Here is a 27765-nt window from a genome sequence, read left to right on the forward strand (position 1 = left end):
TAATATCGGGTTTTAATTTGCCAGCAATCAAAAAAAACTTTAAATATAAGAATTGGGTTGTCAGTAAGCTTCATGGGTTAAAATGAGAACATTTCACATTTAAAATATTACTAAAGGTGTCAAAATAACCTTTTCACTGTTTTCATCTTCTCTTTTGTCCTCTCCAAAAAGATAATTGCAGAGACACTGTCCCAAACCCATTCTGATGTCTAAGCTAGGACTTTGGGTTTGCTGAATTTGCAGGACAAAGAAGCACCCTGGTTGTGCATAAGCATTATGTATGGAATTGTTTTGTGGGATTTTTTTTTTAGAGGCAGGGAAATGCACCTATATTATTGTGCAAAACACCATAAATCACTATGTTTTATTTGTCTCCCCTGATTCAAAGGATTTGTACACTTACTCTGTGAAAATTGTTCCCTGCAACAAAGTGGTGCTGTTCTATATCTCCCATTGAAGTCACTGTGGTTGGGCAGTTTTGGACAACCGTTTTCCACCAGATGTTTCTGATTTGGTGTTGTGTGGGAAAGGGTCACTTTGTTTTCCCAGGTGCTGCAGGGCAGGAGTCCCCCTTCCCACTCGCCCTCTGACCAGCAAGAGCGCGTGGGCATAGTTCAGCCCCTGGTTAGGACTAAGAGGGGTACCTGCTTCCTTCCCTTCCTGCTGGTTGCAGTAGTGGGACCTAACAGGTCGCCAGCCATCTCTTAAGGGTTAATGGCATCAGTCTGCATCTGGGTGGTCTTTCCAGAAGAAGCCCCAGCCAGCAGGCAAACAGACCTGCTGGTTCACTGCTGGTTCATTGCTGGTTGGCTGCGGAGGCAGCCCAAGCTCGCCATGCCCCTGTGCCCCCAGCACCCTGCCAGGCTGGTGGATGAGGCCACCTTGCTGCCCAAGCTGGTCTCCCACCTCGGTTTCAGGTTGGTAAGGGCCCCACATAAAGCCTGGGGTCTCTCTTTGGGGGTTGCTGTGTGCTACAGGACCTCATGGTGTTTATTCTCCAGCTTTGATATCAAACCTCAGCCTCTACAAGCAGCTGCACCAAACTACGGAGAGCTGTGCTATCGCTACTCCTTCAGAGCAGCCTGGTGTGTCTGAGATTTCAGCACACAAAAATATTTGCATAGTCTCGGACACGATGGTGAAGTTAAGGAGGTAGAAATGATAACAGGTCATGCAGGGTGTATCAGTTACTCAATCTGAAGAGCTGTAATTGGACACAAGGTCAACACTAATGGTTTTGAGCATATTTAAAACCTACAAAACTGTTATATGAGAGAAAGGAACTAGACATGCTTTTCTTGTTCTAATAGTGCAATTTTTTAGCAGAACAAGGCAGACAGTCAAGTTGCAAAATGCTCAGCAGTGTAAGGGCCCGCAGCTACATTTGCTCAAGGGTTCGTTTCTCTCCTGAGGCCAGCTGGCTCCACACAGCTCACATCCATGCTGCAGACTTTTTTATGCTCCCAAACCATGGGTATACCCAGTGATACCCAAACCATCCAAAAATATAATTACAAAAAAATCATCCAAAAATAATTTCCACCCAGTGGAAATGACCTCTGGCATGTGCTTAAACTAGACTGGGAATTTTCTGGGTGAGAGCTAGTTGGCACAGACAAAACTGGGGACCTGGCTAATGGCTGGTCAGTGCAGCCAGCATAGGTCAGTGCCCAGAGCTGTGTCCTGGCACTCTGCAGCGTGTTTTTTAGTTGCAGCCTACAAGATGTGCGTTAAGAGTTAGGAGCATGAATTCTTTGGAAAAGTGTATGTTGAACACTGGGGACAGTATTGAAAAGTAGGGAAATTTATTCACCATCCACACTGCCTCTTTTACACAATTTTATGTTTAGATACAGTTATGCCTTATGAAACAGTAATGATAGGCACAGTTCCCCCAGCTACACTTCTCTGTGCTAAAAAATGAGGAGCTTCTATGTAAGGAAAGGACAAGTGTCAATGGGCACAAATTGAAATACAGGGAATTCAACTTAAATATAAGAAAAAATATTTTTTTTTTTCCTGTGAGAGTGGTCAAACAGTGGAACAAGTTGCTTAGAAAACTTGTGACATTTCCATTCTTGCAGATATTAAAAATCTGACTGCATACAGTCCTGGAAAACCTGCTCCAGCTGACCTGGCTTTGAGCAGGTGTTTGGACTAGACAGTCCCTGGAGGTACTTTCCATCCCCAGCAATTCTGTGATTCAATAGCCGGTTTACTTACCAATTATGAAATGCAAACCCTTCGTATCATGGTAATGACAAGCCCAGTAAAAACTTCATCCTGCAGCTGCCCATACAAGAATTTCACCTTTCAGTCTGATGGATGACATCTTATTTAATGGTAGTACGTTTCCTACTGGGGTAAGAGAGCTCTTTAAATATCAGTTTGTCTGGATGATACTGTGTCTTAGGTGAAAATATCTCAGGATCAAAAATTAGGGTTAGGGCAGGCTGCAAGCCCCAAATAAGTTAGCTCTTAACACAAGAAAAACCTCTTCAGCACCAGGGCATATTAATAACCCCAGAAGAGGGACTGGCTCTGATCCTCCAGAAATACTCCAGTGCTCCTAGGCAGTTAAGCTGACTTGATTCATAACACATATTGTGGGCTCTGCTTTGGTTAGCTTGAAACGCCTGCTGCAGAAGGAGAGGGGAAGGATTCAAGCCATCTTCAGCTTCAGTCTTCTGAAATGGATCCCAGCTGCTTGAGATGATCTCAGCAGCTCACAGGCGCTGAGGTGCTGAAAACTGAAAATGTTCATTCTTCATGACAGATTTCTGCTTGGAAGTAAGGGTTACAGCTACAGTACCTGTAATATAAAGAAAACGGTAATTGCCTGCTATTCGTATGCCACCCATGAAGACACTGCAATGGGGATAATTTAATGTAAACATTGACCTATCAATCACTTATTTAATCATCACAATGTTTTTGTAATTTTGAAGGTGTTTATAAAACACTTACAAGAAAAGAAGAGCTCATTCTAATGTTTACAATATTACTGATGTCAGGTTATGCTGATGCCAAAATCCTATCTCCTTTGTCATCATAAGAAGGATTACAATGAAGGTTATAATTATAACTCAGTAGGGGATTCATCAGCAAACTAACAGAGAAGCTTATAGACTTCTCACAGAAACCAAACAGACTGGATTAATTAAAAGTGAAAGCCACACAGCACATGGAAGTATGAGAGAGAAACACCTCCTTGGATTTTTGGCTGACCAGCAAAGATTTTGCTCCTGTCTTCATTTTTAAAAGTACAACTCACTGGAAAGCTTTTTATCTGCACCCTAAAAATCTCAGGCTGCACAGAGTATTCAGCAAGAGATTTAAATGTGCCACTAACAAATCTTGCACTGTATCTGCCCCAGACCACAGTAAGAAGTAATAGCCACAAAAAGAATAACAAAAATAGAAAATATGGATCCGGAATATAAACCATACAGAATGCTCAGGGTACCATGCCAGGCCTGGGGCTGAAACAGAAGAAGCTGTGAAACAGCATAAGCTGCTCACTCGTTACAAGCAGGGCTTCATTCACCCCATCATGTACTCAGGCTTCTGCTTCTCAGTATTACAGCCTCCTCTTCCCTGTCAAGGATTCTCTCCCCTCAGTATGTGACAGTAAGCTTTTTTTCATCTGTTTGGATTTCACAACCTCAGAAAACTCCTCACGTCAGCCAAAATATAAAAAAGTAGAGCCACAGTGCAGATGTCCAGGCAAAAGAAAGCAGCTGGATAATGCTGTCCATTAACATTGAAGTCAGATAATAATGCCTAAAGAAAAACTGAAATACAGCTGCTCAGAAATGGCTCGTGAAGTTGTGGAGATGAAAATGTTTTGTAAAGCATTTTCAGTAAGGTTTCGTATGAAAAAAATTTAATTTCCTTTGTGTTTTGAATTCGTGTAAGCATTTAATTAATTTTCCTATAGCATGTCTAGATTTTTGTGTTTAACAAACTAGGCAAAACTAAATGTTTCAGTACTGCTAATATTAAATGTTTTGGTGAAATGTTTGTTCTTTTTTTCCACATAAAGGAAATCGTGAAATTTTAGGTTTTTTTCTAATCACAAGCAAACAAATACTGTAAGGCTCCAAGCAAGTGCAAATATTCAGCTATTGAAGTCTGCTACTGTCATTTTTATAAATGCTCTGGCCTGAATCCATCCTGCTTAATCCAAGTCAGGCATGGAGTTACCCTGGGCTTGTTACAGGCTGCCAAATGAAGAATCAAGCCCTGGAAGTCTCTCTGTCTGCTGACCATATAAGGAATCACTGGAAAGTGCATTCAGTATTAAAGTACCTAAAGGTAGGTGGGCATCTGTGTTTAGCTACAAACCCAGGCTGCCCTTGGACAGCCCGCAGGGACAGTTTTTAGGCTGCCATAGCAGTGAGCAGGAAACAAGGGAAATAAAGACCTAGGAAGCAGAGGTAAAGCAAGGATGGCTTTCACCATGTTACCTTCTTATTTGGTTTATCATTATTACAACAAGGAGGAGAATCACATAGCTTTGCACTTAAAACCAAACCAAAACCTCCCTGATGTTTAACAATTAATTCTGCATTGAGCAAAATTGTTTGTCAGGCAGCATGGCCAAAACCAGTAAGACTGTGGTGGCACTGGCCCCATGTAACTAGGGACGAGCATCTCCTATTATATATTCTAGCAAAAGGGGGCATAATTAAATCTTGGTGAAATCTGATCTCAGATTCCATCTACACCTGACCTGTGAGTGGACCTAAATTTAACTGCTGGTCCTTGTATGATAATCGAATCACAACTGTCAAATACCTGGTACATCCAATCTGTATGGGTTCTTACATGTCTCACATCTCCTCAGTTCCGCTGTGCAGCTGTATTGCAGTGCAAAGGTTTGTCCAAGCAGTACTTTCAGATACCGCTTCAGATTCAGCAATACCTACAGTCAGAACAGCTCAGGATGAGAATCCTATTTACATGATTAATGTCTAGAACTATAAATGTCCCTGGGATTAAAAAAAAAAGATCCTTGCCATCCAGAGACCCAATCAAAGGCAAAATTATGGTGAAACAAACATTTGTTTTCACAAAAGGAATGGACCTGTTTTCTTTTATTTATGTACCTTTATTTTTTATATTCCTTTTTGTTTGTTTGCTTGGTTTTTTAAAGGAAACCTACAGAATTATCTTCTCCAAAAAAAGGGTTGTGGAGGGACCGGGCTGGGGAGTGAAAAGGTGATTGTTATTGTTATCAGTGGTGGTGCCACACATTGAGAGGTTATTTTTGAGAAGGACCTGGGAGTGCTGGTGGACAGCAAGCTGACCCTGAGCCAGCACTTTGCCCTTGTGGCCAAGAAGGCCAACGGTATCCTGGGGTGCATTAAAAGGAGTGTGGCCAGCAGGTCGAGAGATGTTATTCTCCCCCTCTCCTCTGCCCTAGTGTGGCCACATTTGAAGCACTGTGTCCAGTTTTGGACCCCCCACTTCAAGAAGGACAGGGAACTGCTCGCTGCAGCATCTCCCTTATGAGGAAAGGCTGAAAGACTTGGGTTGTTCAGCCTGGAGAAGACTGAGAGGGGATCGCATCAGTACTTACAAGCATCTAAAGGGTGGGTGTCAGGACAATTGGACTAGGGTCTTTTCAGTGGGGCCCAATGACAGGACAGGGGGCAATGGGCACAAGCTGGAACACAGGAAGTTCCAGCTAAACATGAGAAAAAACTTCTTTCCTGTGAGGGTGACAGAGCAGTGGCACAGGCTGCCCAGGGAGGTTGTGGAGCCTCCTTCCCTGGAGACATTCAAAACCTGCCTGGACACGGCCCTGTGCCCCCTGCTCTGGGTGTGCCTGCTCAAGCAGGGGGGTTGGAGAGGATGATCTCCAGACATCCCTTCCAACCCCTACCATTCTGTGACTCTGTGATTTTGCTGTATAAGATTTTATTCCTATGCTTTACTAATTGCAGTTTATATCACAAATTTCTTTTGATTTGGGAAGAAACCACTGTAAGCAAAGCATAGGTACAAATGCTACTCTTTGTTCCTACTGCTTAAAAGTTTGCACTTAAGCAGCAGTTTCCTTTTTCACTTTGCTTCTGCCACATGTGCTGCCAGAACAGCAGCATGCAGTGGGTTTGCCTTGCTCTCTTGTCGCAGCCCTCCCAAGCATCTGAAGCACCACCAGAGCCACACACTACCTTCGCTGCAGATTTTTCAGCAGCAACATACTGCTTCATCTGTCCCCACTGTAAATAGATTTCTGATGGCCAATACATTTTTTAAACTGTAATGGAAGTTGCCATTCAAATGGAAGCAATTTAATTTGAAGATAAAATACATGGCAGGAAAAAATCTATGGCGCTGTTCTGTCACAGTGTACTTTTCCATATCATGGCAACCATAACTACCTCACATCCCAAGTGGGTGCAAGTCTCAGCCCACCTAACAACCAAACAGCTCAGACCCTTCAGTTCAGGTTCTCTAATACAGTATTTTCCCAGGAAATAATTGCTGAAGTAAAATCCCTGAGAAATGCTTATGCATTTGCTTTGAAGACTGTTTTGTGCAGTTTTGGAGAAGAATGCATTTATAGTTGTCATTAGAAGTTATAAAGGCTTGAATAACTGTGCTGTAGTAAGAGAAGTGGCCAGGGGAGCAGGTCAGAGATTTCCCATTAAGAACTGGTGAAGGAAAACTAAAAAAAAAAACAGATAAAATGTTCTTGGTGGCCACTATTGGCAGGAACAGATTAGAGGAAATTAAACTGGTATGAGACTCAATTTCCTTTCTCACATATAAATCACTATTTAATATATTAACATATTGGGAGCATAATTTTTTTGTCTACAGCAAAAGAAATAGTACCTGTGAACAAAGCATTTGTTTATAGAGACAAGAGGAGGATCACTTTTGTAAATGTTCATTGTTCTTACAGCTAGGAAAGGACTACTGTTTTTATACAATTGAATCTCTGGCATAAAGCACACCCTTCATCCTAATTCTACACTTGATCCATAATTTATGTCAAATGATAGCATATAATTTAGAATGCAGAAGTTCAGACTTCTTATGAAAGTTAAGATTTATCTAATTGTCCTTAACTTTTCCCTTCCTTTACTTACGGCAGGTAGAATGACAACATTGGGGCTTTTTGTACATAGCAGACTATCCAACTAATATTTGCCTTGTCCCTACCTCTAAACAGACTTAGATGCTGCAGTCAAAATATTGAGCGTAGTTTTATGTTGTCCTGAGCATCAGCTTTCCCAAGTCCTGACTGATGTGATTTTCTAGCTGTAAAGCCTATTTCCTGCTTTTTCCCTCATGGGTTATTTTAAGGTAGTCAACCTAAAGAGTGTCTCGGACTGGAACGATAAAGTAGCCTGGAGCAGCACGTGCATGAATTATAAGATTGAAGTTGCCTGCAAAAATGTAAGATATTTTAATTTAAAGAAGCCATGCATAGGAAATGTTAGTCATAAACTTCTAAGGCCAGTTCTAACACATTTTGTGACAGTAGCATTGCTGTTGGTTTCTGTTACTGTGGAGCAGCTGATTCAGGTTTGAAAATGTGGTCCTATGCTTGATGGAATTACTGTAATCCTTTAACATAAAGGCACAATTCTGCCTGTTCTGTGATTTTGATATACTGTTAGACAGACAGCTGCCTGGCTGCAAATGGTACCAGCATCAAAAGTGAGGGTTTAGCAATTCCAGCCAATAAACATATTGCCCAGTAAAAACTTGGCATCCGGAGAGCTGCTTGCTGAGGATTGATTCTGACCATCTAGCAAGCTTCCCAGGAGCTGTCACAGCACAGCACCTTTGAAATCTGCCTGCACTGGTTGAATTCAGACACATTTATCAACAGCTCTAAGTCTATCTCTGAACTATGAAAAATTGGTATGAAAACATGTCAGCTGAAGAGCTTTAATCCTGGTTGCAGCCTCCAGCTTCCCAGCCAGACCAGCACACCTGAGCTGGCAGGTGAGCCTTGCAGTCCTGTCCAGCTTCATTACCAATGTGGAAGTCATTTCTTCATCTCTGCATGTTTTTTGCCTCAAGTTGTTTTTGAGGTATTTGACCAAGAGCCATCCTCCACAGGCTCAGCTGAGAAATGATCCAAAGGGTGAACTAGTGTTGGGCTGAGATTGTTACAGGCCAAAACACCCACGTAACTGACTCAGGGGCTTCTGCTGTTCATTTGAACTCTGGAGACTGGCTGACTTCTGCAGTCTGAGGGCTAGCGAGGGAAGGAAGGGACCAGCAAAATGAGATGTTTACATACTAGCAGAAGTTGTCTGGGGTGACAAAAAACTCACTGTTTACTCTTTTGGCTACTGTAAGTGGGAGATGCAGTCCCTTCAGCCACAGTGAAGCTTATGTCTGTCTCCAGTGCATGTTCTGGCCAGCCCGTGGAGGACCAACAAAAGCCTTTCTGTGCTGAAACAGCTCCTTCACGTTAGTCTTATGGAGCCAGTGCTGCTTCAAGTGACTTCTGAGAGGCAAAATGGAGTGGAAAGTGCTGTGTGAAAGAACAAAATGGAACGCAGCCAGACATTTGCAACATGAATTTTGCTGCTCTCATACAGTCTTCATTGTGACAGTTTAACACTGAGTCTTTTGACTGTGGAAAAAGTAGCATGAGCCCTAAAATTTGTCATAGGCTCACCATGAGGACTGAGTATTGCATGGCTGGAGCAAAGAGAAGAGGTAGACATTTACAGACATATACAAAATTAGTCAATCCTCGTTACCTGGTATCTGAATGATCATTCACAAACATTTATGAGGCCATGGTGACCTGCTGAATATGATCTGCTCCAGTTCAGATATGTGACCTTCATATACCCATCATATTTACCAGTGCTTCAGATCATTTGTTTTGATTGAGTCATCAGCACTTGTGAAAGACATGCACATTAGAGAACAACAAAAAAAGAGTAGATGAAATTGCATGACTGAATAATATCTTGGTCTCATAATCATAACAGACACATGAAAATAGTTTTCTCCTCCTAAGCCTGAGCTTAGGTATAAAATAAAGTAGCACACATGTTCTTTTGCTGATGTATAGATTGCTAAAATGTCAACACAGTTTAAACTGCTACACTGGTTCTTCAGATTCTTTTTATTTTAAACGTTGAAGGCCCACCATGTGTGTTGACCTTTGAAGACTCCATCAGTATAAAGGACAGAGTGACAGTCTGATTTCGCTTTTCCTTGGCTAATCTAAACAGGAGTTTGAGAATACATAGTGTGCCAATTTTCTGTGTCACTTTGTTTATCTCATACCTCAAACTTTAAAGCCACACACAACATTAATTTATAGTATTTCACATACATTCATTGTAAATCAACAGTGGCTGTTTGAAGTTATTTCTTCTTTATAAATGAAAATTAAGATCAATTACAAAAGCTGACCCTTATTTCTTTGAAAGCAAAAAGGTAAAGTCTCATTAACTCTGGAGGAGCAGGAGCAAGCCCTGTGTAATAACAAATGACCTGATTGTGTTCAGACTCACTGACCACAGGAGTAAGAGCAGACCTTTGCATGTCGTTTATAAAGCTTCAAGTGATTAGCATTACTTTGTCATGAAACATTGGTTAACAAAAGCTGACAGGCACAAGTAGAATTTAGAGTCCTTTGAGACTGTTCCACAGAGCAGCATCTTTCAGTCTTTCTCAAAAAAGAACAACCTAACTTTCAGGAAACTTCCAAACACTGCATCAGGCAGACTGTTCACAGTTGCCTACATCTATAAAGCAAAATTTTCCATGTCCATTTACTTATATTTTGTCTTCCCTCCCTCACATTTGTTCCGTTTGCTCACTCACACACATGGGAATTGTCAAGGTGTGGGTCTGTGTGTTTTATTCCTGTCACTTCACAGATTATTTTTTTATGTTCTTTGGGCCACTGGTGGCTCAGGGACCACCCAAGAGAGTGGAACTGCCTTGGGACACACCAGGGCTGCAAGGCTGGGCTGCTGGGTCTGCTTGGAAGCAGGGCTAGCCTCCTGCCAGAGGTGAGCTGCATGATTTATGAACATCAGCAAATGAAATAATTGCTGCCAGGTTGGCAGACCAAAGCCATTCTTGTAGGTGGGTATGAAGAAACACAAGAAAAGGTATCCAAAACAAATTTTCTGTTTGCATACAAATACCAGTCATGGTCTTACTCTTGGATCATACTCAGTAATCCCCCACTGATCACTGCATGCTGCAGTTCCTGTCATATTGTATTGATGTTAAATTAGCACCCAGGAACTCACACTAGCGATGAGGACTATGCTGCATTAAACCTGCATTTAACAGCAGTCAGTTGTTGCACAAGGGAACTCACAGCTGTAGTACAGCAATCAAACCCAGGAACAGCTACAGAGTGTTAGGGAGGAGTGTGACGGTCTTTGTCTCAACATGCAGGCAAACGAAATGTTGTCAGGTTATTTCTCAAATTCCATAACTGAGAATTTTGAGGAGGGTTTGGAAGTGGCCATGGAGTCTGATAGTTGTATCTCTCCAGCATTCAGTATGATATGGGAGAAAGGATGAAAATGCTCATTCGAAAGCCTAACAAATGGAGCCCCAGAGCTGTATCAATTCCTGATTTGAGATGACAGTGTGTGGTGCTCATAATATGCAAAGAAACTTAATTTTCCTTGAAAGCACAAATAGCCACCATTGGTCTGAAAGATCTTGGAGGGAATCCATAGAGGGAACTGAAGAGGGAAAGTGAGTTGCTCAGTGGTGGCATAGGAAGCGATCAAGGAAATGATTCAGGTGGCTGTAACTGCAGAATGCTGAATGCAGGAGCAAAGGTACGTTTATAAAGCCTAGAGACGGAGATGTGGTAGTAGTGAAGACCCCAGGATAAGGAGAGTTTCCATGACAGTTTGTACTGGATAAATGCTAAAGACCATGTTGGACACATTAAGCAAGAAAAACGTGCAGAACTTGGGTGGAAATTGGGTTTGGTGATCTAGAGAAGAGTGGAGATCAGAAATGTGTAAGTCTGAATGTCAGAGAAAAAAAATGATGGTGTTGTCCACAGTAAATTAACAAAATCATTTTGGAAAGGAGTGGAGCTCAAGAGCTTGATTTTGTCTCCTTTGAATTGATGGCTTAGACTTCTGCAAGGTTCTGCCAAAGAGGCACACTAGAGTTTTAATTTGGACAGAAGGAACAAACTCTTTCCATCAGAGCCTTTATAACGGTGCTTATTACTTCTATATTTGAGAAGTACACTGTTGAAGATAGGGAGTACTGCAGAAGAAAACTTGCAGCATCTGTCACGCATCCTAAGAGGACGGAGTGAGGGGAAAATGACCTTTGGAGGGTGGCAAAGGAAAAAGCATTACAAACAGTGGAAAGCAGGGCAAAGACCGATCAGAGGCAAAGACATCAACAAGGTGGAAAAGATGAAGCTAGAGATCACCAGGCATTTTTGCCAAAAAACTTTCAGACCAAGACCAAGGGCAACTTGGTTAAAGGAAGCAGAGGATGTAGCGAGAGGGGGAAAAAAAGAAAATAAAAAAGGTAAGGTGGAGACAGTGAGCATCATTCTTGGTGAGCTGGAGGGTAGAAGGAAGCCTTGGGCAGCAGCTGGGGAGACAAGTAGGGTTAAGGACGGGGGTTAATTATTCTTAAGGGATTACTAACAAAAGCTTATGCACTGAACTCTGACTTGTATGCAAGAAGAGATTAGCTAAACCAACCAATTAAGTAAAAATGGATTAAAGGTTTCAGGAACTGATTGTACAGATGAGGAAGGAGCTAGTAGGTCATGTATGCAAAGAGGAAACAAGACAAAGCTCAAAATAGACATTTGGGAATCGATAGCATTTTCCTTACTGCTTTACTGTCCTGCTCTTGCTGTTTAAAACAAACAAACAGAAAAAGATACAGTAGGAATTATTTTTTTTCTGGCTAAGCAACTGAATTTTTAATGAAGAAGGTCAAAGTACCTGGGATGTGTGTTTCCGGTGTGTGTGCATGGGCTAAGCTCTGAGGTTTTCCATGACCAAGAGTGACAGCTGTGTATCTGATAAAATCACCAAATGGGGCAGAGGGAAGACAAGTACTCTTACATTTCAATAAATATGGAAGTGTAGTTGGTGGGCACCTGACAATGAATGTTTGAAGATGACTAAACCTGCTTTTTCTAAACTTTTATGAAGCAGAAAATGCTGAGAATGGAGGCTCGTTAAGCTATATTCTATTGAAGTGATGAAAGTTGCAGAGAGAAAAAGCATTTAGTAATTGCTCAGCTCCTGTGGAAGGAGGTTTCTCGTGGGCAGCTGCTCCTGAGGGGTCTGACAGTCCTTGGCTTCTGCTGGAGGTCGTAACAGCAGGAAGCCTTTCATGCCTTTTGCAGCAGAGAGCTCCTTGGTGCAGGGGACTGTGCCTTGGGCTGGGCAGGGTGCCCAGGTGACCTGTACCGCAGTGCCTGTCGCAGGGAGAGCCTCGCTGCTCTCTTGCTAGCACTGACCAGCAGAAGGGAGCAAGTTTCCTCACATGGAGCATCTGATGCTTCTGGAAACATCTGGCAAAACATCTTGTGAAATGTTGAGAGTCTGTGTTACTTCCATTGTGCAGATGCCTAGTTGAGCAAGAAAGCAATTCCTGTTGTAACAAGAGCGTATAGGCTTTGTTTATATTACCAGAGTACATGGTTTTTAAATCTGTTACATCTGCAGGCAGTGAGCATAGTCTTTTATCTACAATGACAGTCAGCAGTCCTCAGGCACCATGCATCAGGAGAGAGCAACTGAGACAGATGATTCACCCCTGAAGCCCCAGCAGAAAGATGCGCCATTTCAGCAGCAGGCAGTAGGTGTGCTAGGACTTGCTCTGCAGGACAGCCTACTCCTAGGCTTCCCTCTCAGGAAATGAAATACTTTTCTTCGACATTTCTGGGCCATGACTGATATGTGAGATTTTGACTGTAGATCTATCTGTCACATGCAAAACATGCTCCATGTTCCTTGATTTTGGAAATACAGTAGCACTTGGTCCAATGCAAACCCTTAACCCCATTGTTTTCATCCCTTGTATTTGGGAACAAATACAAACGTATATGTCTCACTTATAGGTATGTATAGATCACAGTGGGCCACATAACCTAAGTATGAGTTCATATGTTTCCCAAAATCAGTACTTAAATGGTGATTTAGTCTGGCCCCATGGTTTTAAGGAGTGAAAAGAAACCTTGTTCCTGAGATCAGTCTGACTGGTGCAGTTAGATGTGTCATCTCTGTCCCAGAGAAGGGAGGCAACTGAAGCTCTCACCTGGGTCAAAATTTAACCTTCAGTCACACACTTAATGTTAATATACTTTTATAAACTATAAGATGGATTTGCTGAGTTTTGATTTCATAAAATCATACAGTCATTTAGGTTGCAAGGAACCTCGGGAAAGCATATAGTCCAGCCTGATGCGCAAAGCAGAATCAGCACCAAACGTAACCAGCTTGCTCAAGGCTTTGTCTAGTCCGGTACTGAAAGACTCCTAGGAGAGAGACTTCACAAACTTTCTGAGAAACCACACCAGTGCTTAAATATACTCAGTGAAATAATTTCTTCCATATATCCAGTCAGAATATCCTCTTTTCCAATTCATGACCAGATATCTCCTTAAAGAGCTTGGCTCCATCTTCTGGGTAACTTCCCTGTAAGTACAGGCAGGCTGTGGTTAGGTGCATGAAAGTTGCTCCTTGTGCTGGATGAGCAAGTCCAGGTCCCTCAGCCCCTCTTCAGAGGTCATGTCCCCTGACAGCCTTGGTCACCTCCACTGTATTTGAACAAATCTGTCACTATCTTCTTGTACAGGAGGGGTCAAATATAGTATTGCAGGCACAGCAGAATGGATGGTGAGTAATTGAGGACCTCTCCTGGTTTCCACAACCCTTCAAAGATGACAGAGAATGGCCTTGCACTGATACCAGCTGGTCCCTCTGCACTCTTGCATGCAGCCCACCAGCCCCGTGGACTTCTGTAGGTCAAAATTTCTCAAGGGTTCCCTGACTCAACCTTTTATCGCCTCCTTGGGCCTTGTCTGGTAGACCTTTTCAGTCCAGACCAAGGCAAAGAAGGTATTGAGCACCTCAGCTTTGTCTATGTTTAGATCACTCACCTTACTCAGCTGCAGGCCCACATTTTCCTTTTTTTTCTTTTACTGTGAAGGTAGGAGAAGAAACTCTTCCTATAGCCCCTGACACCCTTTGCTAGTTTCAACTCAAGCTGAGCTTGAGCCTTCCTAACACCATCCCTGTATTGTAGGCCTGTATGTTTTTTCTATATCTCATTTTCACCTTGTCTCCACTTTCATTCGCTCTACACATCATCTTTTTGGTACTGGAGCTCAGTCATGGGGTCCCTATCTTGCCAGGCTGGTCTTCTGATACAGCTACTTTTTCTTCTGTACCAGTATGGGCCACTCCTGTGCTTGGAGGAGGCTGCTGCTGAAGACCTGCCAGCTCTTCTGGGCTCTGTCATCTTTACAGCTGACTCCCACTGGATCCAACTTAGCCAAAGACCTGTGGTGGATGCTGTTTTTCATTACATTAGTTTTGGTTTTTTCCTGTTTTTTTTTTTTTTTAAAAAAAGTTTAAAAATTCGGTTTTGTTTGGGAAATAAAAAAGATGTGGAAGGAATTTCAGAGAAGTCAAAACATACTTGACTGCTAAATTAAAAAAAAATAAATAAAAGATAAAAATCTTTCATAAGAAAGAAAAGTTTTTTCCTGTTTAGTGGCATGAACACATGATTTTTGTTTTGATATTCTCATTTTTGCTAAGGGAACCAGAACATATTTCATTTAGGATTGGCTTAAAGTAGACATTTTTATTTGGCTGTTATGCTCTTTGGTCAGGTTTGTTTGCTTGATAATTTCAAAGTGATTTAAGTTCTGAAACTCTGAAAATCAGACTGCTTTGTCTGTGGCCCAGCTTCACCTTTTGCTGCTTTCTGAAAATCTGGAAATGTGTTTTTGACAGAGAGAAGATCAAGTCCAAATCATAAAACTCAATAACCCTTCAAACTTCAGGGAATTTAAATTGCCAGCCAGACTTCAATTCTGAGTTTGGTAAATGTCAACCCTGTTCCTTGGGCAGTGAAGCTGCATGAAGAAAGAAGTGTTAAATAGGATGGGGAACTGCCTTAATTACTTGAGATGGGGAGCTGTCTTAATTACTCAAATATTTTTTTTTTCCCACAAGATATTTCATTCAGGAACACTTGGTTATTTCATATCTTGTGACACTGCTTAGCCTTCTAATCTGGTGCTTTGGTCAGATGGAGAGAAGCAAAAAGACAGCTGTTGAATAAACAGCATAGATGTTATTATGTGACTGCAAAAATGCCAGAAAGTTGTCCCATTTGGACTCATAATTTAAAAGTAATCTAGAAATATGCTTTGAGGCAGTGACTTCATCTAAAAAGAATTACCTGCTCAAAGTGTATTAGTGCATGCCTGATGAATATGGCTTAGCATTAAGGGTTTCTTCATCAGCATTAATTGAACTGAATTACCTGTAGTGAAATATAAGCCCTTTGAAAAAAACAATTCTTGTCTTGCTGACTTTAGAAGCATAAAAAGGAGGGGGAGAAAAAAAAAGGAAGAAGAAAACCAAGTGGCACTGTTCAGACAGGCTTTGTTTTAAGGCAGAAGAACAACCTGTGGGTGTGAAATTGCTGTCAGGGAGTGGTCAGAAGGGGCAGCCTTCAGGCTGGAAGGAGGGTTTTGCTGTCAGACCTCCTGGGCAAAGAGCAAAGCCCCAGCCAGGGCATAATGTTGTGGAGCAGCAGTTGGGTTGGGCGCAGAGCCCCATCCCCAGGCAGAAGGGCCAGCGGGGACTGGGGACTGGCGGGGTCAGCAGGATGGCTCAGACCCCATGAGCCACCTCCACACGCAAGGGGACAGCAGGGCAGGGCAGGTCAACCTGGGCGGGGGGGCAGAGCAGTGAGAGAGAATGAAACAGCATCAGGACGGTGCAGGCGCAGTGCTTCAGAAGGGTGAGGGTGCCCACAAATTCAGCTTTACCCACTGCCTGGAATAAGGGACATTGTTAGACAGGGTGGCTCTGTGGATCAGCATTTGCAGTCCTCCCTATCTGCAACTATCATTATGAAGCTTGTGTAGTTTATGTGGAACCAGTAACTTGATGTTTTGAACTTGGATCTGCTGTATGTACAAACAGCATCGTCAAAAACATCCCCCTTAATATCCCCCCAAATATCCTGGCTTTGATTTGGTTTTTCTTCTATGAGTAAAATCTTAGGTTTATATTTGTTACTCATCTTTTCTACAGTGCCTAATTGATTAATAGCAACAAACCCTAAAAAACAGCGTTCTGGTGCCTCTTGATTACTGTTTGAGAAAGCTGAGGGCATGAACTGTGTACTGGTGTATGAAGATTGAAAAGATGAGAAGGAAATAGCCTTTCTAGTAAATTAACGTTACCATAGTAGCAGTTGTAAAAATGGTTGGGGTGATCTGAGTAATATTTTTTCACTCCATCTCTAGCCAGATTATAACCTTTCAGCAAACTGTTTAGATATTGCTAAACAAAGATACTGGGTATGAATAGATCTATCTTGCTTAGAAAAAGTATCTCTGTGGATAGAGCTCCACCTCGCTACCTGCTTATCACTTCGCATTGACAAAGGGCAGGGCACACAGCCTGAATAACCCTGCTGGAGTGACGCTTGGGAGCCACCGTATTGGCCTCTTCTCTTGAACTCTTTTAGCTGAGCAGGAGCTGTGGATGAACGTGCCAGTGTTCTCCTGGGCATGCCCAGCTCCAGCGCCTTCTGACCACCCTGCAGCCACTGCGGTTTACTGCATTGTTATGAGGCTAGATATCCTTTTAAACTAAGAGTATGATTGCTATCATTTAACTAAGTATTTTTATTACCCCAGACTATTTTTGCACTGTAAAACCCTGACATCTTGTGCATTAAATATATCTTTTCAGGAAAGCCACCAGCCTTTTCTGACACAAATGTTCATATGTTACCTATAGGAATTTCATTACCTATATGTTGACTTATGCTAACTTACTTCGTTGTGCAGCTGAGTGTCTTATTTCATAATGCCACATATAGGGTCAGTTAACTCTGATAATCTGATGTTGTCAGAACATCTTGAGGCTTATGAATAATGACATCAAATCTTGTGCACTTATTGGTCAGTCCAGAAAACCCTGTGAGTCTTTACTTTTAAATGACACTGTGGCATTAAATGACTGGCAAGGGTGAAGGCAGGCTGTAGAATGAAGGTTGTGAAAAGATTATTAAATAAGATTGATAGTTGCCTGCTATATGAAAATCAACGGGTAATGCTCACTGATGTAATTCCTCTCCATTTCCCACAATTTTCATATGGAATATTGCAATTAAACCACAAAACCAAAAGTATTTACTCCTACCAAAAATACCATCCATGAAGCTTCACTATACTAACTGTATATAACATATCTTATTTTCTGTCCATAACTTTCCCTTTTTCACCTTTGAAAGACTTCTTGAAACATGATACATTCTGGCTCTTAGAAAGTCCTTTTTGGAGTACTGAATAGTAGCTGTTAGACAGGTACTATGAATGTGAAAAAATGGTGCTGTAAATCCAGAGATAAGCAACAGGAGACAAATTTGCCCTACAAACACAATATTATTTTCAAATTAATGCCCATTAACCTATAGTTAGGTGAAATCATATTTAAAGTGTTTGTGTTACTAAAGAATGTTGTTAAAGAGGACAGCTTGGTGGTAGCTGAGCACCCTAAGAGTTTCTTCATGTATCAGTTACTTAATTGGAAATGGTTTGAATATTGCAGGGCACAAAGTACTGTGGCTTGGGAGCATAAATTTATTTGCTTGTTTTACATCTGAAAAACAGTTTCCCAGGGAACCAAGGACTGCATGGAGAAAAACAAAAAAGAGAGGAGCCCAGAGCCCAGCACAGAGAGGTGATGGGCTCTGTTGGAAGTGGAGCAGGCTGCACTCCTGTTGTAAGACCCATTGTAAGATCCTCTTTTCAGCTGTTTGTAACTTGGTTGAACCAGAATAACTTATGCTGAAACTTGTTTCATGCAGTGTACTTGGAAAAAAACGTATCCCATATTTTGGAGTGATATGGACATAAACAGTGAAACGTAGCAACCTCCAGGTTAAGTGACGTTGGGGCCACAACTCTTAGACATACACCAGCAATTCCTCTTCCTCACAATTTGAGGTAATCTGGATCTTGCCCTGTATGCCTTGAGGGTGCACCCCTTTTTGAAAATTGTGCCTCTGCAAGTGCTATGATAGTGGGGTGTTTGATTAGCCAGCTGTAAAGCAACTGGGATGCAATTACTCATCAACAGAGGAACTGATGCATAGGGGAAGTTTTTTTTTCTGACAATTTAAAACGGTGAGTAGAGCTGTGTATGATCTGTAATAAAACCAAAACTATTTTCATGTTATGACAGTAATGACACCAGAAAACTTAATTCAGGTTTATGTTTTGTTGAAATCACATGTTTTTCACTAACAGTTATGTTCCCACGACGACTGCTTTTGTTAAAAACTAGGGTACCCAGAAACTAATCTTGTGCATTTGCTGTTAAGATTTTTTTAAAAAAACAGCCTTTGTTCTCTGGTCTCTCTTATCAGTCATCTTTTTAGCTTGATTTTGCCCCCTTTTTTAGCTTGAATTCTTCTATCACACCAAGGTGGGGATGAGAAGATGGGATTAGGCCCATTCATTGAATCCTATTTGCTTGTACTGAACATGGGACAAGGAAAATAACTTTGCAATTTGATTAATTTTCATAGATCCTATTTCACTTGCTGGCTGAAACCAGCCAGCAGCAAGGACTTCACAACTTTCTTCAAACTTAAACTTCCAAATATCCTGTGATAGGTATTTAACCTTTTCATCCAACCCCATGTGGTATTTAAAGGTCAACAGAATACACTCTTCATGTGAGAAATTATTCAACTTCAACTCCAGCAGTTCCCTCTCTGTCAGGTGAGATGCTCTCCTTGCTCCGTAGGTCGTGTACAGGCTATGGGGACACTCTGGAGAATAGCTCTGGTGCACATGGGAAACTGTGACCATGGGGCACTGGGTCCATGTGAGCAATAACCTTCAGCAGAAGTTCAGAAAGAGGCTCAAGTTGAAATTCTGGTAGAATAATTCTCACATCTACTAGCTGAGCCTTGAAAAGTTTTAACTTATTTGAGATGAGCAATATTAACCTGATGAAAGATCACCAAGGAAAAAAGAGAAGCAACCTTGTTCTGTTCTACAAGGTTTCTTTCAGCAGTTTTTCCAACAAAACTTGATAAATTTCCTAAGAGCCTATATTCAAGGAAGACAATATTTCTGTTGGCAATACACTGTAGTATTGCTTGAACTAAGAGGTTTGTGAAAAAGGGAATCAGTATGGGCATTAAATAACCCATTCCACAGGCTTGGCTTTTTGTTTGTTTCTTCCTTCAGGGAAGGAAGGAAATGTCTGACACAAGCTAACACAACTTTAACCGTGACTTCTATATTTTCAGGGATTAAGCATCTGAAGAGTCAGAGTGATTCTGCATTTCCAGAGGAAGAAGAGGGCGTTAGTGAAAGGGAAGAGGAGTGGGGCCATTAAAGAGCACCGAGCTGCCTCGAGCCCCGTCACAGAGCGTAACTGAACTGCACAGCGTGTGTGTGTCAGACCATTTGCCACTGCTTGTGTCCCCACACCGCAGCGCTCGGCGTGCCGGCAGCGCCGGGGCTCCCTGGGGAGTGCCCTCGGCTGGGTTTTACAGTGACCTGCAAGTTTCTTCTGTGATCCTTATACCCAAAAATAAAACAGTTATTTTAAAGTATTTTTTCTTTCATTTTCTATGACTTAGAAATGTAATTTGCAAATGTGTTAGTGACCTGACATCAGTACTGCCAGAGCTTAACTACTGCGTGTAAGCTGTACTCTAAGACCTGTTGTAAATAAAGCTGATTTAAAAGCCACAAAATAAATAATGCGTTCATTTAGACAAGATTGTATATTGTACAGTGGGTTTGTCTAATGTACAGTTCACAGAAAATGGTCCTGTCAGTTGAGGGCAGCTTTACCAGTGGTGTTAGAGTTACTTGCAGTAATGTAGATAGAAGCCAAATAAGCAGAGATGACTCTTAGTCTAGTGAAGAAGGATGCAAAGACATTCTTCCCTGCGTTCCCTGGCTATACCATGCTTAAAGTACTTGTCCTGCTTTTGGTCTGAGACTGCCTAGTTGCATCAGCCAAAATGATTTCTCTTTACACAAGATCATTGTTGTCTGGAGGCATTAGAAAAAGTTTCAATTTGGGAATCAGAGGAAACACAGGTGGGTGTGAGACCTGTGAGCAGGATCCCATGCACCAGCTGAATATTCACCTTCGTCGCCTGCAGCAAGTACAGGGCCAGAAAAAGGGCCAGATTATTCTGCGTTTGTCACAGTTGCAGCCAGTAAATGGCAGTATATCAGGATACAATTATTTAGCATGTGTCTGAGCCCTAGGGTTTTTGGTTCAAATTTGGCATGGTTCATACCAACATTTCCATTTGTTAAGATTATGTAAACTCTGTGGCATAAAGTGAAATAAAGTGGGGAAGGAAAACCATGTTTCTTTAAAATCACACTTGACAGATCATTTCCTTTTTTATCAATGGCCAATTTTTAAACCAATTCACTGTTGTTTTGTATTAACTGTTTGCCTTTGATACAAAGTTTTGCCCTCAGTTTAGCTTTCCACTGCTTTACGTTTCTTTTAAAGGACTGAGCTAGCAAAAAAAAAAAAAAAGAAAAGGAGATGAAGTGTATGAAAACACAGAGCCTTTTGTCTCTGCCTTGCATGGTGGTTTCACTCTCAGTCCAAGCTCTTCCATGAAGACCTGCTGAGAACAGGCTCTGTCAACAAGTATTTCTTTATATTTGGGAGCCATCTTTTTGCCCTCCACCTGTATCTCTGTACCTATCCTCTTTGTTCCATTTTCTGTAGAAACACTGCAAACAGGATCCGTGACTCCAGCTCAGCTTGGGTGTGCAAGACGGACTAAAAGAAGGACTCTTCAGTTGTGCAGAAGCAGTTACGGCACTTAGGGGACTAAGGGCTTTTTATGCCACCAACAACAAAAAGAAGGAAATGACCCTTCAGAAAAAATTTGAATGGACCAAAGTTAAGACTGGAATGGTAGTAAGAGCTGGGCTCTGGTCCCAGCTTTGCCACAGCTTTTGCTTTTGCACAGCACCGGGCTCTTCACATAGTTATTCATTGTCACAGTACTCCCAGTTGTAAACCAGTCATCAGTGTTTAACCTCACACCATCTATCTGTGTTGCTAGCTAATAAAGCGCTTTTGATACTAATGGCTTTTTGCTGGTTATTAGTACCCATAAGCCTCAGACGAGGACTCTCTGGGACTTATGGTCAAGTGAAAAAATGTGTGTGAATTGTAATAATACCAAGACAAGGTATTGAACACTTGGAATCTCAATATTTCAAATGAAACACAAAACACCTGATAAGAGCTTGGAGAAATCGTCACTGAACATCTGGTTTCAGGACGAGTGTTGGACTTGAAGGATGATTACACTTTATGAACAATAGGAAAAAAAAAAAAGTAGATTTACTTTGAACTGTATCTGAGTATTTCCAGGATTGTTACTGCAGCAACAAGAGGACAATTCTGTTTTACAGCTGTGATCTGGATCAAACATCAAGGTCCGATAAGAGCCCCAGATAGCCACACCAGTATTTAGATGTGTCTCTAAATCCAGGTCTTATCACCTCCCCATCTCTAAATATTCCAGCTGTGTTTTATAATTTTAAAAGCCTGTTTCTTTCTCTCTTTCTTGACCCAAGGTTATGCAACCAGCATGTGTGAGTACAGGAATAGACCACTCCTTTCTGGCACAGGGACAGGACTTGTTGCAGAGATTTTACTATAGATTTACCCTGACAGCATTTGCTGGTGGGACCTCATCTGAAGGACAAAGTCAGGATGCTCTTTTTTTAATACATCAGACGTTTTTAGCTTAAAAAGATAAGCAAACCCTATTTGTCTGATCTTCCACTTGTGAGGCGTACAGCAAGCAGAGCTATAAGGAAAGACTCAGTACAACAACAGAGCCCAGAAAAAAAGTGCTTGTCATGAAGCAGAGCTGAAACATTGCAGTGGATTGTTAGTGAGCCCCATGATAGAAATGTCTGGGTGTGGGGAAATCAGAAAGGAAGGTCAGGAAAAGCGGTCTGCTTACTAAGCTAGGTCTTCTCTGGGTTTTCATGCAGACTCTGACATTTAAGATCAGCACCCCTAAATAGAGAGCCTTTCATATGCTTTGGTGTGTAATTGAAAGCTCTGGTGGTCTCACAGCATGGTCAGCTCCATACAGGTACACTTGAATGATGTAGCTTTCTTTGTGGGAGTCCGTGGTCAATCATTGTTACCCAAAAGGTTTATGTCACCAAAGCATGGATTAAAACCAACAAAAAAAATCATTAATTCTCTCTTTTGTTTTAGTGCAAATGAATCAATAGGGGATTGAGAAAGTAAAAAGTTAGCAGACACCAAATGTCTCAAAGAAAATGCCAATATGAAAATACCTTAAAGGAAAATCGTGATGACATGTTCCTTGTTTGAGCTGTCTCCTCTCACAATACCTGCTCCTGCTGGGGAGCACTTACAGGTTTGGTGGGACCAGGACTTTTAGAGAAGGATTGTTATTAGTTCATTTTCCACAAACAGGCTGATGGGAAAATAAAGCAGAGAAACCCCACGCAGGCAGGTAATAAACATAGTTCTTCCCTAATGATCAACTCTGATTTGCCTCTTTTTTGCTTTCCCTCCTCCATGTTCTTAAATCTACTGACTTTCCATACTGTGGTACAGTTGCTGTTGTTCTTGCTTTCAAGGTATTGCAGGAAATGTCATTTGCAGAATTGAAAGGAAGCTGTCTCCTCGGACTGATCTCAGTCTTTTCCCAGTATCCCTTAACTCATTAATGTACAGTGGTTTAAAGGCGTTTTGTTATTGCATTTTACAGCCTTGTTTCTTTCTCTTATGCTATCCTTGTTATTCCATGACAGGTTCTTCCCTTCAGAGAGATTTATTGAGACATTGTGCTAGTAAGTTATTTGGAAAAATTCCACAGCTTGACTTACAGGATGGTATATGTTGTTTATTCTCCAGGTGCAAAAACAGATAATACTTAAATAGATACAAAGTAAGAGCCAAGATTTGCTCTTTTCTAAAGCATAATTTCCCCTGAAGTCAGAGGATTTTCACTTGAGAATGGCCACAAGTTTTGGCCAACATACTTTCGTTTGGGGAAATATGATGTGTAGTATACAGGAAAGCTTCTCTTATCCTGCCATCAATTTAATTACTGAATTTCTTGCATTCTTTTAAGACTGACATAAATGCTGTTGAAATGGTCAAAGATTAACCCCACTGTCTTGTCATAATGTCATAATTTGTCCCCAGTAATGTAAACTGAAAAATCACCCTTAGGTCTTGCACTGCTGGTGTTATTGAACCAAAACTATCACATCCAACACCATTGTGTCGACTCTGAGGCGGGGCTGCTGGCAGAGGTCCTGTGGCTGTGCTTGGGCCAGGGACTCCCACAGCATCCAGGGTCCAGGCCAGTAAGTAGGGAAGGGACTTCCAGTCCACCTGCACTTTGTCTAACAGACTAAAATACCCAGGACCAGGTCAGTGGCAGCTTTTGAGCTATCACTGTTCGGTGGCTGTCCAAGGTCTCTCCAGAGCTGATCTGGGTAGGCTGCAGTGTTGTGGGTGGTTGGCGAGGGATCTAAGTGGGGGTGCTGCTGTCTATGGGGCTGCTTTTGTACAAGCCTAGCAGTTGGCACCATCCAATGAAATGTCCCTAGCTAAGTGAAGGGTGCCCTTCTCATTTTCTTTCTCTTCCAGATTGAGACACAGGGGTTTTTATGAGAGTTTTTATGTTTCCTGCAGTACATAAGGTGTCACCTATCCCCTAGCCCTGGGGGTACAATGTAAGGGCATATGTAAAACATGCTGTCCCTAAAGCTCCCCTTTCTTCCTCTCCTGTGGCATTCAGGTTGGCGCTCAGGCCCACACCTGTTCTTTTTTTCCTTTTTCTTTCTTTAGCAGCTCAGTGCAATGGTGAGATGCAGTAAGAGTTTCAGTTGTTCTGTTGGTTCTTGACATGTACAATTACATTTGACCTTTTCATGCAGAGTGTTATACTTGGCAACAAAGTGGATGCTAAATGTCTCCTGTGCTTTGCTGTATTTTCTCCTTTATCCTCCAGTGAGGATAGCAGCACTTTGTGTAGGTCTCAAGCAAGATATTTGTGCACCCTCTACTAAACCTCAGGCCACTTGGTAACACTATTAATTTCCAGTTATAGCAAAGCTGGCTGAGGGAGTTTATACAAGTCCAAGATCTATAGAAAGGGTATATCTGCTATACCTTTTGTTTGTTTGTTTTGTTTTCATTTTTTATTAAATAATCTGGGCTTTTCAGGGCAGAAATAATATTTTTTTTACTACTGCTAGGCCAAACATACTCTGTTTGAATTTTGTAATGATTCATTTGCTTAGTATATACTGACCCTTAGTGGTAAGCTGAGATTTGAATTACATTGCCAAGTTTCTAAATTTTGCTTTTCTCTTTGGCCCACCTGTTCAGAAAATGGCAGGAATATTTGCTGTGCATCAATATAGTCTATCTATGTAAATAGCTCACATTGTCTTCAGCAGACATAATAGGCATGTTAAAATAATGATGACAGGTGTTATTAGCCCTTATGAAGGGAGGGTTGTGGGAAGTGAGGGTGTCGAAAGGTTATTCCAAAATGCAAAACAAAAACGTTGGCATTGAGAAGCAATACCCTCCACATAATGAGAAACAAATAAGAACTCAGTATCTGGCACTAACGAACACCTCAAGCTAACTGTGAAACGAGTATTAATTAGGTTTCCAAAATAGCATCTTTCTGAAAAGCAGCTGAGGTGTAATATTGCTCCTTATTAATCAAAGCAATGGGACAATGTGAACTCTGCAAAAAATAAATGGTTTGCAGATGGCTGTGTGCATCTTTAATAATGACAGAAGAACACAAGTTACAGCTTTAAATGCCAGAGAGCCTTTCTGCATCTTCTCCTTTTCAGAGAGCGATATTTGCAGTTTTCAAGGCAGTGAGGAAAGTGTGTTGGTTTCTTATTACATTTTCCCTGCAGCATAAATTCTGTTGATGTGCTTCCCTAATCATGCTAATTATACTGCCATATGTTGCTCTCATCTTTCTTTTTCTCTCCTAATGGGACATAGATTCTCTCTTTCGAATATGTCATTTGTTTATTACATTTATCAAGGGTTTTAACATTATATGGGACTTTTAATTGCTTTTTTAAACACTCAGCAGATTGAATGTTAAAAACAGACATGAAGGTCAATTATAAATAATATTTAAATTGCTCGTGCCATTTTTATTCTCTAATTTACTGGAAATATCAACTCTGTAGCCCTGCTCCTGTACCCACTATTTACTTGAGAACACACACACGTCCCTCAGGACTACCCTGGCTGCAGTCATAGTTCTGCCCTACACCAAACCACCTTGTGACTAACAGAACAGGGGTTTTTCTTGGACAGGAGTGCCAAAAATAAGGATGCATCGTGCATCATATTACAATGCTTGACACAAATATACTGCCATTCATTCCAGCTGTGAACTACTGGAGTACCCCAAACAGTAAAGGTGAATGTTCATTTCTGACCGGAAAGAAAAACGCAGCTCTCTCTCAAAGGAGAGAGGTCTCAATGAAAAGGAAGAAGAATTTCAATGAAAGAATTTAAGATGGCTTAAAGTTGAGTAGTGCTTTGTAGAGAGTCATTAGACTGCCAGAGTACACCCCCCACCACTGCAGAAAACAATCAGTAAACCAGCTGAAAACAGAGGAAGCAAGAGACAACCAATCACTATCCAATTATCAAACTAATTCCTGATATAATGACACCAGCTCTCTCAGCTTTCATGGAATTGCATCATAGGTGAATTTGACCCCTTGGCTCATTGAATTTAGATTAAGACAATCAGATCAATCTTTACACAAATAAATAGAAAATACTTTCACATTATATGATGGTTGTTCATTGTATTATGGAACAGGTCCCAAAGTCTTACTCTAACAAAAGTCCTTCTTGCAGGTGCAGAAGTGTTGCTTGTAAATGTGTCAGCATTAGGCCCTGTGTGACGATGAGATAGCTTCATAATTACAGTCGAAACAAAAGTGAAAAAACGTCTATCTTCTTAACCATGTTCCAGCTCAAGTCCCATATTGCACCTACTGTTTTGATTTTGACCACCTTATTTATGTATAATTCTATATTACTTCAGGTTTGTAATAATGATCTATACAGGATGTTACAAATGCATAAAACTCATCAGCTTTAAAGTTCATATATTACGTAATTTGTCAGAAAAGCGTATTTGGTTAGGATATTATCTATTCAAGCTCAACTAATGGAAAGTTCTCCAACAGTTGTCCACAAAAGGGCTATAAGCAAATGACTTGCCTAAGCACAAGGGAAGTATCTTGCAGCAAAGCTCAGCCCAGAACAGTTAAAATCCCAGTTTTTATGAGAGATTGTTCACATTTATAACTTTGTGGTTATCACTTGCTTCTTTGTTCCCAGGGGACTAGTTAGACATTCACAGTTTGATAAAACTTCTGAATGTTTGTCCTGGGACATGGAAAACGGGTCTCTGGAGACCCATTAAATAATTAAATGACCAGGAAAGTAAAATTATCCCAGGGAAGTGCCCTAAATGTTTACATAGTGTGTTTGACGGAGGACATTTTCTGTTCCTCATAGTATTAAACACCATTTCTACTCATTTTTTCCACACCAGTTTTCAAGGATGTGATTTTTCAAAGAATGATTTAAAAGTGGATGCACTCCCCTCTGAGACACATTTTTGTCTGCTAAACTACTGTAAATTTAAGTTTCTGTTGAAGACTGTTAGTTGTACCTACATTTTTCTCTTTCTCATGTAATAATTGTATAGTTTTTTAAAAATATACATTTTAGACACTTACCACTGGGGATCTTGATTTATTTGTTAATTTGAAGTTATTTTGGTCACAGTAGCAGCTTGTTTGACTTCTGGCAACAGAAGGTTCTTTGCGCATGTACCTGGGATAGCATCTGGGAAAAAGGAATTACAAAGAATGTGATATAAAGTAGTTGTCTTGATTTATTTCCATCATGTACCTTGTTAGGATTTGACACATGTCTAGGTCAATGGGATTCCTTCCATTGTTTTCCAGTCTGAGTAGGAAGGGGCCCTGTTTACTCCCTGCTCCACTGAACTTGCACCACGCCATGGAGGTGCCTCTGAAATTCATACCCTTCTTGAAGAATTGTTGCTAACATGAACAGTCCCAGCAGCTCCATCAATAGCAACCCATGGTAAGAAATTTTTGGTGTGAAAAAATGTTCAATCGGTTATGGCTTTCTTGATGTGAGGGCTATTTCAGCAGTAAAAGCTAAGAAGGCAAGACTTGCTTAAAGAAATTGTTTTCAAGAGTGCTATGAGAATGCAAGTTAGCTTGTACTGCAAACCAGCACAGTTACGGAAAAACAGAACAAGCAGGTGAAAAGGTTGGAAACAACCATTTATGCTCTGTCATTTTTCAAAGACAACCATACGCAAATAAGCAAACACACTTCAGGAACGCAGACTTGTAACTAACATTCAGGAGCTTCACAATCC

General features: G+C 41.2%; 1 protein-coding gene across 1 annotated transcript in view; it reads left to right on the top strand.

Annotated features, from left to right (window-relative positions):
* The window catches only part of PPP1R1C (protein phosphatase 1 regulatory inhibitor subunit 1C), a 59501-nt gene extending 38140 nt beyond the window's left edge, over positions 1 to 21361 (top strand). Inside the window, exon 5 of the mRNA XM_075093656.1 lies at positions 19537 to 21361. Coding sequence (XP_074949757.1) covers positions 19537 to 19625 — 89 coding nt within the window. The 3' untranslated portion in view covers positions 19626 to 21361. The remainder of the gene's footprint in view (positions 1 to 19536) is intronic.
* Positions 21362 to 27765: the final 6404 nt, after the last annotated feature.

Source organism: Phalacrocorax aristotelis, chromosome 5, assembly GCF_949628215.1.
Source record: "Phalacrocorax aristotelis chromosome 5, bGulAri2.1, whole genome shotgun sequence".
NCBI lineage: Eukaryota > Metazoa > Chordata > Aves > Suliformes > Phalacrocoracidae > Phalacrocorax > Phalacrocorax aristotelis.